This window comes from Amblyomma mixtum, chromosome 3 (genome assembly GCF_055824585.1).
Source record: "Amblyomma mixtum isolate Tamu chromosome 3, ASM5582458v1, whole genome shotgun sequence".
Lineage (NCBI taxonomy): Eukaryota > Metazoa > Arthropoda > Arachnida > Ixodida > Ixodidae > Amblyomma > Amblyomma mixtum.
In genome coordinates this window covers 423,312,497-423,324,916 of record NC_143014.1, presented here as the reverse complement: position 1 = coordinate 423,324,916, position 12,420 = coordinate 423,312,497, and the positions used below count along the sequence as shown (strand labels likewise).

General features: G+C 45.0%; 1 protein-coding gene across 1 annotated transcript; it reads left to right on the top strand.

The window, feature by feature from the left end:
• Nucleotides 1-2,386: 2,386 nt before the first annotated feature.
• Nucleotides 2,387-5,998, top strand: LOC149357912 (uncharacterized). The gene is made up of 4 exons (XM_089584973.1): nucleotides 2,387-2,534; nucleotides 3,438-3,466; nucleotides 4,184-4,249; nucleotides 5,729-5,998. The coding sequence occupies exons 1-4, from the start codon at nucleotides 2,492-2,494 to the stop codon at nucleotides 5,927-5,929; spliced, it is 339 nt and encodes a 112-aa protein (XP_089441099.1). The 5' UTR covers nucleotides 2,387-2,491; the 3' UTR covers nucleotides 5,930-5,998.
• Nucleotides 5,999-12,420: the final 6,422 nt, after the last annotated feature.

Here is a 12,420-nt window from a genome sequence, read left to right as displayed (position 1 = left end):
AGAACGAAAATTGTTTTCATTATAGCGGCCGTACATTGCATTACACTCCATTTGTCGAACGCTTACAAGCGATGAGATTAAGCACAAGAAACGGGGCACACAGGCGGCTGCTCCGGTGCAACAGTGACGGGAAAGAAGCTGGTTCTTCTCTCTATTCCCATCGATGCAGGGCTGGAGATCTATAACTATTTTAAAACGCACAGCTAGTTAGTGTACATCGTTTCACTGAAGGCATGTTGAGGAGGAAGAAAATAATCTCTAGCCCCATGCGTCAGGTGTCGACAGCCGTTTCCGTTTCCGCCGGTCCGTTGTTGCCAGTCTCGAGCGGGCTGTGCAATCGAGCTGTTTACGCATTGCAGAACAGCCTTTTTCGCCAGACTTTTTCCGTTTTAAAGTTTTAAATCTCTTTATCGATGCCGTTCGCGGCTGCAAGGTCCTTGGGACAGCGAAGCATGCAAAGGCAGTCAGTCTCAATGCGGTTTGCAACATGTTTCTGTTACATGGCTTCCCCGCCAACCAGGAATTAACTTGCAAGTAGACTTCTTGCGTGAACGGAAAAGTCTTAGTAAGAATTACAAACACTCTCATACGTTCAAAAGATTTTGCGGACGGTAGGCGCACGGAAGGAAGTCTAGTACCGATGTTAAACCTTGGATACAAGCGCAGGGCAAGGGATTTTTCTATTTTTATCGCACGCACATGGTTTAACTAATTTCATTCGTTATTGTGAAATCACTGAGGCCATGTCACAATAGCGATGGTAAATTTACCTTCCTTCTGCGTTAAATTTAATCTTATTATAAGTTGTATTCTGCACAGAGGGGCTGTCGTCTCTTCAAGGCTGTTTGAATTCGCCAGTGATCACTCGCATCCCCATCGCCTTTTTGTCGGCATTTACTGGCGTGTATGAAGCATAGCTACTACTGAGCTTCCTGCTTCGCTTAACACGTATGTTTTGAGCACTCACCGAACAAAATAACATGCCACTACTTGGGCATCTTTAGAGCAGTTAAAGCAGTCAATGCGAGCGCCTGAGCACAGTAGCAAAAGCAAAGTTCCCGTCAGCAACGGCGGCCGGACGCGGCCTTGAAAAAAGCGGGGGGTCACTGCCTGGAACAGAAGTCGGGGGAATAGGGAGCATAAATTTAGGGAGAACCTAAAGATTAGAAATTTTATTGCTGTTGGAGTGCATTTTGGAAAAATCATTTCGGGGCGCAGTCAGTGGAAAATTATTTTAAAGATTCCTCCGTCCTTTCGTGGTTGATAGAACTGTGTATTAGAATATTTTTGCGACGCAGAATGAGTTGCGAAGTGTCCTGTTGTTTTACTTGTTCGTTAATCACCGCAGTGGTAAGCCCTTTCATCTCTCGGCGAAATGATGGGATACAATACAAGAGAAAGAGATGTGGAGAAAATTCACGCGAACTCTAACGGACACTCAGAGACGTCTACTATTGTGTGTGTAATGAAAATGGATGAATAAGTGAGCAGTTTTGTTTCGAACCGGCATTCCAGACAAGAGCAAGGTCAGGGAGGGTGTTTGAGCAGAGGATCCGGGTTATTGAGAAGCTTTTGTTGCTTTTTGTGGTCATATTATATGGGCAGTTATTACAGTGGTTTAACGTGTGATGTATTTATTGAAATATAATTAAAAAAAGCAACACATGCATGGTGGCCACATTATTATGAAAGCGAAATTAAAAAAAAATGCTCTTGTTCAGATGCTTCGGTGTTCATCAAAATCTAAATTTGGTGGATATAATTGTGGATCACTCCATTACAGCCTACTTTCTATAGGCGCTCAGGCGCTCTTTTTGAATTTGCACAAGAAAATCTGAAAGCAGTATCCATTGCACTAGATGCAATTCCGGGCTATGTGTGAAAAACCTATGCGTTTAATTACACTCACTGATTTATTTTCTTCGCAATGGCGGAAGACAAAAAAACTAACAAAATATTTGTTCATTTGAATAACATACGCAACACTTGGCTCTCAGACTTTCAGTACGATTAGGATTGCCGCTAATACGCGCAATAGGCACGCGCAGTGAGCGCGGCGGGAAAAAAAAACAGATGAGAGTGTCCGCGAGGTTGTGACGACGGCCATCGCTCTGAGCGTAACAAATTGCACTGGGGGCATTCGCCGCTTCTCGCCTTTTCTTATTTTCGATAAGAAAATCCTCGCGGCATGTCCACGTGCAAGCGATTCATCGTGTCGTTATCGGTTCACCAGAAGTGTTTCAGTGTCGCCAGCGCAATGGCAAACGGGAGGCGGAAGAAAGGGGCTTTTCCTGGCTGCCGGTGATAAGCGCCCACCCACGTTCGAGTGGCTTGCGCCGTCTGGGAAATACCGTCAGTTGAGCCTCTATCCGATAGTATTTCTCCCTTGGCGCAACACAGCCCGGCTTTATAAGTCAGCTAGTCAACTGGCCTGCCGTCATACTCTCACTTACGTTAACGGAGCACTAGCCTTTGCTGCTTTCTAGTCGAAATGGCTTCGAAGTTCATAGCTCTCTGCTTTCTACTGATGGCGGGTGAGTTACAATTGACTTCGCTCAGGGAGTCGAGCTCTAAATGCGTTCTAAATTTGCGTCTTATTTAGACACGCTTTGAATGTTCCGAATGGGGTGAATAAGAATGGGGTGGAGCACATATGGGAGGTTCCCTCAAATCATGAATGGCAGTTTGCCAATATCCCTCAAAAGAAAAGTCTACAACAGCTGTATCTTACCGGTACTCACCTATGGGGCAGAAACGTGGAGGCTAACAAAGAGGGTTTAGCTGAAGTTAAGGACAAAGCAGCGAGCTAAGGGAAGAAAAATGATAGGTGTAATGTTAAGTGATCGGAAGCGGGCGGAGTGGGTGAGAGAACAAACGCGGGTTAATGACATCCTAGTCGAAATCAAGAGGAATAAATCGGCTTGGGCAGGGCATGTAATGCGAAGGCAAGATAACCACTGGTCCTTAAGGCTAAGGGAGTGGATTCCAAGAGAAGGCAAGTGTAGCAGGGGGCGGCAGAAAGTTAGGTGGGCGGATGAGATTAAGAAGTTTGCGGGGATACGGTGGCCGCAACTGGCGAAGGACAGGGTTAATTGGAGAGAAATGGAGAGGCCTTCGCCCTGCAGTGGGAGTAGTCGGGCTGATGATGATGATGAATGTTCCGAATGTTCCCAGTAGTAGGCAAGCACTTTTCCTTAATAGTATTTATTGATGCGAACCACATTTTGATTTAGTGAAAATAAAAAAAATATTTGAAACCTAGTTCTTCCGCTATCTAACCGATGAAAACAAATATCCCTCCAACCACGCGAAAAAAAATGCTGACAAAAAAAAGACAGGCCTTCTGGCATTTCCTGTTCATAGTAAGGTTATGTTACACAACTTTTGTTGGATTTGTGATTCAAATATTTAGTAACCTTGTTTTCTTTTTTTTTCAGTGATGGTCACACTCGCTCAAGCACAGCATGTAAGTGTCACTTTTTACGCTTGTTATAGGGAGAAGCTTACAGGCATTGCAGGGATGAGCCATGTTAGACTTTGGCCTTTAATATTCTAAACCTGCAAGTTGGCTTCGAGGGACGCCGTATTTGAGGGCTTCCGGTTAATTTCTATCCTTCTAGATTCTTGAACGCGCTCATACGTCGGACCACCTACTGGTGTTTTAGTGAATTTACCTTCCATCGCTATGCGGGCTGCCCCGGTGAGATTCGATCCCGCAAACCTGGGGTCATCAGCCGAACGCTAAATCCTCTGAGCCACCACGCCGGGTACATTGGCCTTGCAAAAATGTTCACTGATGGTGCATGCCGGGTCTAGTAACGCGAGAAAAAACACAGGGAACATGTAAGGAAGACGCACAGGACAGTCACGAGCGCCTGTCCTGTGCGTCTTCCTTATGTGTCTCGTTTTTGTGAGCTAGTGTGCGAGAATTTTTGTCCTGGTTTAACGAGTGCTGTTGACTTCAGCAAGATAGGAGTGATGAATTAGCAATATGCCATGTTTTCGTTTTCTATAAGCACCATGTATGAGTAGAAATATTCCAAGGGCTCTCAGAGCTTAATTTATTGCCCGAAGTCAACGGAACGACGAGATTCCAAATAGGCTGTGGATGAAACTTCTCCTTTCGACTGGTTTGTCTTTGGAGAAAGATGGCCGAAGCTAACACCCCGACGATCTTTTTCAGAGGCCTGACACGATTCGAGTACCCCCACCTCGTATTCAGCTGCCGAAACTTCCACCGCCGCCGAGGGTATGTATCCATTGAGTGAAATCGTGTTCCATCAATACTGCTTGTTAACATACGCTATCTGAGGCAGACAAAAACCCGAAAGGCACTATGCGAGTTACGGACATAAATAGAAGAATATTTTTATTGACCCAGATGGAACACAGACGTGTTCACATTTCACTAACGACGTGCTGTGATCGCTTGTGGTAAATTAAAAAAAAATTAGTATATTTTTACTTTTGCAAACAAGAATGTCCCTACTTTTGCGTTCATATTTGTTGTGCCCCGTCCAATATACGTTTGCCGGCAGATGTGCTTCTTTCCTAGGACGTGAAGGTTGTATAGTTTTTTTGGCGGTTATAACCTTGGACAAAAACATTGGAGACGAAACCTCGTGGAACAATTCTTACGGTTGATTTTGATGATACATGTCTGGGTGCGGCCAACGTAAGACCATCGCACAGGTCGAGTTTGCTCTGCAGGAGATGGTGAGCACTCGAGACACAAGTACAAAAGAAAAAAAGACCCCAGAATTGTTTCCTAACTTTATATTTGGACGCACTGAACACAGCCAACGAGCACGGTTAACAGCGCTACATTATTTAGAACCGGCCGTGTAGTATGGCATGGAGCGGACAAGTTTTAGACGCAGCTATGGGGACCCTCTACATTGCTTTTCATAATATTCCATAAAAATTCGGAAAGAAAAACTGACATGGCATGTATCCAAAAAAAAAAAGCAACAATAATCTGAGCAAATTTTCCTCTTTTTTTATTTCTGTAAGCATTCAAGACCTTAGTAGTTACTGCGCACGGTAAGTTTATCGGGCAATACGCACTTCAAATACGCAATTATGCGAGTTACATTTTGGCGCATAGATTTCATTCATGCGGACGATTTTGAATACTGTATACAGTTATCAAATCTTGTGATTTCTTTTATTACACGTTTTGGCGGGCTAGTTGGTTAAGCATCTTGAATAAACAGAAATACGTCGGGAACAATCAATGTAATTTGATTGACGTGCCTCAGTCTTCAGGTTCGCTTCAACTTTTGTCACAGCTGATATCTTACAGGCTTAAATGCCTCATGTAACCTCAAGCGTTCAACCAAGGAAACGAATCTAAACAGCCTGATATTGACAGACGCTTGTATCAGGCCATTTATAAGGGCCGTATATTAATTCAATGAACCTAGCAAGTGCTGCTACTGAGCCCATATTTTAACGTGAAATAGATGCATTAATATGCACTGCAAATGGAAACTGCCTTCCACCTCTCAAGAAATCTCTTACCGAGAATCTTGGGGACCAATATTTGAACACTGTCTCCCAAGCCTTACCAAATCGGTTTCCTAACTACCCACTTCTATGTTTTAAGTAGCGGGATGCTAAGATCGCACCTGGTATGAAGAATGGGCAAGACAAAAGGGCTGATGAAACCATGGGCAGACTGTGTACAGCGGCTACATGACCACCCTCTCATTGCACGCTCCCACAGACGCGGATTGACGTGCAAGGCGGCGGATCCGGGTCCCAGCACAGTGTGAGCGGCAGCATCCAGCACGACATATACCGGCCCGCGCGCGGCCCCACCATCTCCATCTGGGGTCAGGGCTCGCACCAGCGACACCCCGCCACGGGCAGCCACGGCCAGGGACAGGTCGGGGTGGGTGTCCGGATTCCCATTGGAAAGCGCTGACGGCCCCGCAGCAACACCCTCGTCCACATCTGCATGCCACCCACGAAATAAACGACTTATAAGCGGTTACGCTGTTTCAGTTGGTCTATTTCCGTTTGGGAGCGACAGCGTCAAGTGTGCCAATCTCAAACGGGTGTGCAAAATAATTCACGCTGAGCTGGAGCGGGCGGTTTCTAAACACACTCGCCATAATAAAGTTTTTCTCTCTCTCTCTCTCTCAATATCAGCTAACAAACTAAAAACAGCTTGGAAGCAAGTTCGTAATTATTAAGTGAGCAAATAGGTTTTTTTTTTTCGCAAAAGCTTTGCATCTTAGGTAACTTTCATCCCTGTAGCCTTGAGTCTGCAGAAGCTCGCGACTGTTCTATTGATTCCCCCAAAGCCTTCAACCGACACCATGTGAAGCTAACAAGAAAAATAGGTTTAGATAATGGAAGCCGGAACAAAATAAAAAGAGCCTGCAACCCAATATTAAACAGTTTCCAGGAAGTGATTTCAGCCGTATAGAAGCTGAAATTTCGTATTTTCGCTGTAAAACAAGGTTAATACCAAAACGAGTGCAGTCTAATTTTTCGTCATTAAACTGGGCAACGTGCGCAGGCTTTGTTTCTATTTTTGTTCGGTAATTCTCACAGCGCTGAAAATAGATCAAATAGAAACGCAACAAATAACAGTAAAATGTGGAAAAGAAGGAGCGCAGCCGGAAGTCTTTTTCAGTCAATAGTTTGATAGAAGGTAAAGCTTGTTAGTTATGGTGTTGGATAAAAAGCCTCAAAATAGTGTCTAAACCGGCTTTTATTCACCGTAAAACTACGTTGATTCAGAAAACAATGTTCTATCCTTCGCGCGCTCTAAAACAAAAGCCATATCTAAACTGATCAAGTGTTATTTGCAGCCCTATGAAAGCTCTACGTTGGGAAATTCTGAGTTTCTTTGATAGAATTTTGCAGAAATAGTACTTTATACTTTCGATTTCTACATGGATATTACTGAGGAAACATTTCATTGTGTCAGGAATTTTCCTTATAAATTCGAATTTTTGATATAGTAAAAGTCTCAAACACATACATTATTGAGTTCATAAAACTTAACTATTGACACTTATTTTGAGTATTAAAACTTGTATATTTGGCCTTCAGAAACTGTAGTTCTCGGTGAAATGACAGATGTGTACGAGATAAGAGCCGACGTGAAATGCGCTTTCTCCGCTGTAGCTGTGTAGATATAGCTGTAGCTGTATCTGCTGCCTGCACGTGCATCTCGAAGAGATAAATAACACTTTGCGGTTTATACCTGCTATCGGCGGTGAGATAAGCGGGAACTTGATGTTTTTATTCCCCCGCTGCATTGCTCCTCTTCTGTCTCCGCTTTCTCCTCACATATATTAAGGCGAAAGCCTTTAATGGGGCTGATACTGACGTCCTTTAGCAGAGGGTGTCACACATTCGGCAGCGTTTAACTCGTGTTAACTCGGGAACTGAAAAAAAGAAAACCAATGGTTGCTTCAGATACAGGAGCAAAAAATGAACCCAAAAGCCTCGTTTGGCGGTTGTAGAGTAGTTAGTTAATTAATTAAAATGGCTGAGGCTTAGCTAATGTTAAGCCTAGTCAGATCCGAAGCATATTGATGGCTAGGCTTGGTAATACATGGCTTTCCTTGGTTGACGTTCATCCCGCTCTTCATCGGTCTCTGTGGCACGCTGAAGCTTTCGCTTCTCGTTCAAATCAGCCCTGCTTCTAGGCGGCATCCCAACACCTGGCCGCCTCGTAAGTCCCCGGAGAGCGAGGCAAGCTCAGCTTTATACCGCTGCTGTAGCGTCACGTGGTCAGCTGCAGCGCCTCTGATGTGGAGCCTCCACCGCCGCGGCCGACCGCGCGAGCCGGCAGCCCATCTCTCCTCTGCTGTGACGTCATGTTGTCACGTGGTGTCACGTGGTCACGCTAAAGGTCAATGGTAGCTCCACCGCCGCGCTCGACGGGCTGTAGTGTATCTCTAGTAATATGCTTAGCATAATAGTAAAAAATGTCAAAATTGCATCGAATAACGAAGACCTAGATATAGCCACGGGAGCGGTGTGACGTCACGTCCACCAGAAGTCGTCATGGCATAAAGAAAATTATCACAGAATGGTCGACAAAACGTCGAATCTCTGTGAGATTAGATGAAAAAATGTGTAATGAAGCGTAATTAACACTTAAGATACCCGAAAAATGCATAATTTGGGCATCGGTAAAGCCATGGAAACGGTGTGACGTCACATTCACCGGAAGTCGTCACGGCATAGTGTCCTCGGCTTTCGCCTCTCAACACTTTAGTCGCCAAGGTGTCCTAGCAGTTTTTTGAAAGAAAAAAAACTGGTAATGGCGCAAGAAACGGGGACACGGAAGGCGCACAAAAGACAGGACAGACGCCGTCCTGTCATTTGTGTGCGTCAGTCCTGTCTTTCGTGTGCCTTCCGTGTCCTCGTTTCTTGCGCCATTACCAGTTTTTTCTTTCAATATGAACCAACTCGCCCAATCTAGACTTTTACTCGCAATTTTTTGTTAGCATTTTGAGAGCAGGTTAGTATTCAGCACACGCTTGCTAAAATAGCTATTTTGCTGCTGTCAGTTTTGGAGCCTCTTTCAGTGGCTCAGTCACGTATGCACTTGCACCATTCTTGAAAGAAAAATAAAGCTGAAAGAACTATGAGTACAAAACGCCGTAAGCGATGTCGTGTCGTGTGATGACGATCGGTTCTTCTGCGTTAATACACGCTATGAATGCGGCTTGTCAGTTGTGAACTATCCTCGACCAGCATCAAGGGACAGCTACTCGAGAGTAGGGAATCGCATTCCAAAAAGACCGAACACCAAACACACGCCAAAGCTGCCTCACTTCCTTCCACGCTAATATGCACTACTGTCAAGGACAAAATTAGCTGAATGCGGATTCACGAAAAGAAATTCATTCCTACCTTGCCCCGCTAGCCAGTGAGTATTTGTTCCCATATCCAACATGGTATGAAAAAAAGTTTTCAAGATTAGAAAATTGTAAATAGAGACGGTAATGGTTCATTTTTCTGATATGTAGCAAAAATCTTTCGATCTTTCAACAAAAATATTTCTTCTATCGCATTAAGCATTTAAGACTGCCACGGGAGACCAACAGGGGACGATTTTGACGATAGCGAAAAGGTGATTAAAAAATAATACTAGACTGCCGTCGGGTGATCTTCGGATATATTGATTGTTATAGTGAAATCTTACATTATATGAAAAAATTGCGTTCATGAACGGTTTCCCACTCTAAAGTGCTGTCGTGCAGAATTGTTGGGTATTAGCAGACAAAGCACACATACCCCCTCATGCCTCTACGCTCTTCATGGACTTCTATTGCCTGATTATGCAGGCATTTTTTTTCCCCATGAACCTGCATCCCGCAAGCCTTCATTCACGACTTATATGTTTTTATTTTCTTGCAGGCGCTTAGATTCCGTACTTCACTACGGTAAAAGCGTTCGGCTCCACGTAAGACAAGTCTGACCCTAGCCTGCTGGCTGCCCTCGGCGAGCGGTGACTTTAGATTTGCTCGCGCACCAGCGTTAACGAACGAAAGAGGTTGACAGCGGAGCGTTTACTCGCCAGTGCAGATCCGAGACAGCGGTGGTCAGCGCCTTTTGCGTTCTCGGGCCACGGGCAACGCGGCGACCGTCGATCGCAAGAGCGCTGCCGCAAGGAGGAAAGCTCCGGTGGTGTGCGTCCGCTCCCGCCTCCGTGTTTTCCCCGTTGTGCAACGCGGGCGCAAGAGGGGCCGAGTGCCATACGCCACGTGCAGCGCGTGCCGCGACCGATTGCAGCGCAGGCTGACGGCTCTCTTCCGTCCGGCCCGGAGAGGCGGCCACGCACTGCGTCCGCTCGCCCAAGGTCTTCGAAATGAAATTCTCAGTTTCGCTGTAAAACGCTTGCGCATTCCTTCTGTCTGCAAGCCTTCGTTTAAGAACCATTTTAATAAGGTTTACTCACTCACTTTCTCTCTCTGAAGCCGGCAAAAGAGAGTATATACAAAACGGTCTTCAGATGCTGCGTAGCGGTAAGGCGCACCAATGGTGGTCGGCTCAAGCAGCATATCTATCATATGGGTGATGTTTACCTCAAGGAATGTGTAATTATTGCGGTCCTATGCCATCGTAAGTTCTGTGTTAGCTATGCTGAACCGTTCATACTGCGGTATGGACTTTGCGAAAGAACTCACTGCTCGCAAGCATCAAGTTTTACATGCGTGATGAGAGATTTATCTTGGCACCACACGTATTTCGAGACCTCCTTAGGTTTCAGAGACTTATCCATATGCTACGTTTATAATACGGACATAGTAAGTGCCTACTACGCCTTTACTACATGAAGGGTTCCTTTTGGCTAAAGCGGTTTCTGATGTCACTCGAGGCGCCTATAACGACGATGATGTTGCCAGTTAACGGTGATCTTAGCTTCATACCCCGCTGAAAGAACATTAGACTTAAAACCAGTAAGTAAGAGTCAATTAACATGATTGTTTTAATTGACGAAAAGATTGCTCTCCACCTTGAATGACGGCCGACCATAAGGTGGAGTGACTGATTTTTGCTCTCTAGTAGAGGGCTTCAAATTTAACGTGCAGAGAAGTCCAAGTAAAGAAGAGTGTTTGAATTTCGTTTCCAACGAAATAAGTGTCGTTACATTGGTCCTTGGACCGTGAAGCGTTGTTCTTACAATCTGAAATGGCGAAGTGCTTATTAACATTGTCTGGGCAGGCAGACTAACCGATTCGATAAGCTGGGAGTCAGTGCTCGCAAAGAAGGGTGACGTTGGTTATAGCTATTAGCCGTCGCGTATTTTCAACTACTGATGTTTCAATTCTCACATTTAGTTTAGTTTAATACCTCCCAAACAATTACGTAGCACCTCTGTAGTGTCCCCCAAAAATGTAAGCTTCATATATAGCTATCATCAGGCCCCTGTAGAAAATTTACAAGACCTGGAAGTCAAATGGATATCTGGATATGCAGCTATCGTTAGCTGCATATCACAATCAATGGCAGCCAGTGGACGAGACCGGTCGTTGTGATATGCAGCGATGTAGTTCAGCAAGGATACGTATGTAGTTTGTATTCCTACGTGTTTTGAGTTTAAACCGGATACTCAAGCGATATTTATACAAGTTGTGAATTTTTGGCACACCACTTTCTAGAAAGAGGTGCGCTCTTGTCATGTTATAGGGGACATTGTAAACGAGATGAAGTAACTTTTTATGAAGAATATAGATACGCTGAAGACAGCGAACCGTGATCTGTACCCACATGTGCCCTACACTCAGTGGCAATTCGTTGAAATAGGAGTTGAAAATGAAATTATAGAGGAGTATATATATAGCTTTGCCTGTCTTGAAATAACAGATCTCAGCCGACTTATGACCACGGTTATTCGTTGCTTCGTTGCTCCATGGAGCACGTGATGTTCCCAAGACATGCATGGGGGGAAAAATACTCCTAGGCATTTAAATTGTTCGACAAATTCCATGAGTCGTGAGTTTAGTTTAGTCTCGAGGGAGGAAGGAAGTACTTTGTTTTTAGGGCGAAATTTAGCAGCTTTTGTTTTCTTATCATTTATATGCATACATTTTAAATCAGGCTATATTTGTAACTCACGCATGGTGTCATTTCATTCGCAAACAAGGAGATAAAGATCATTTCCAGTAAAAAAATATGGTAGTATCATTTGGGCAGATAATATATTTAGCGGCAGAGTTAATCGCAGTCAATGCGAGCCAAATGTGAGGTCCATTCGCCGACCACGCAATGGCCGGTCGCTTTCCACAGACACCTGAAAGCCACGGATATATCTGAGTGCCCAATGGGAGAGGAGCAGACGGAGACGAAACGACCATTTTAAAATGAACAGTTTATAGAATGCGGCCCCTGATGCGAGTAAGGTGCGAGAGCAGTTAGATTTACCCTGGATGGTAGCTCTTATGCTTTAATTCCAATGAATCCTTTTACTGGCAGGTTGGAAGGTTGCGTAGGGAGGTGGCTGATGGGTAGTGATTCTGGAGGGCTGCTGGCATTCCCACTGCGGCTTTGAATTTAATTTAATTGTCGCGTTTACGTTCTGCTGCTGCCTGGGCTAGCAATCAGATGGAGTGGCGAGGTGGCAAGTGGGTGGCGCTTCTGGAGCGTGGCGGGTTAAGACAGAAGAAAATTACTGTCTTCATACCGATAACGCCGGCATTTTCGACAAGTGCGACTGTTGATGAAGAATGAAATTAAAGAGAGTTAGCTTGGGCTTGTACAGTTGCTGGTACACCTCGTCACGGGTGGCAGGCCAAGCTAGGACTTCATTCCGGGAAGCCTGGAGCCGAGAACGTGCTCTCTGCGTGTGTTGCATCGGCCAGACTTCCGAGCAGTACTCTTCCTTCGTGGTCTCGAAAGCAGCGCTCGCGTGGGCCTGTGGGTGAAAGAAACGGTAAAGGCTCG

What these genes read in the sequence shown, in the direction of transcription:
- LOC149357912 (XM_089584973.1), top strand. Translation starts at nt 2,492, where the DNA reads ATGGCTTCGAAGTTCATAGCTCTCTGCTTTCTACTGATGGCGG. An exon ending in CTGCTTTCTACTGATGGCGG is followed by an intron (nt 2,535 to 3,437) that starts GTGAGTTACAAT and finishes TTTTTTTTTCAG; the next exon opens with TGATGGTCACACTCGCTCAA. An exon ending in CACTCGCTCAAGCACAGCAT is followed by an intron (nt 3,467 to 4,183) that starts GTAAGTGTCACT and finishes GATCTTTTTCAG; the next exon opens with AGGCCTGACACGATTCGAGT.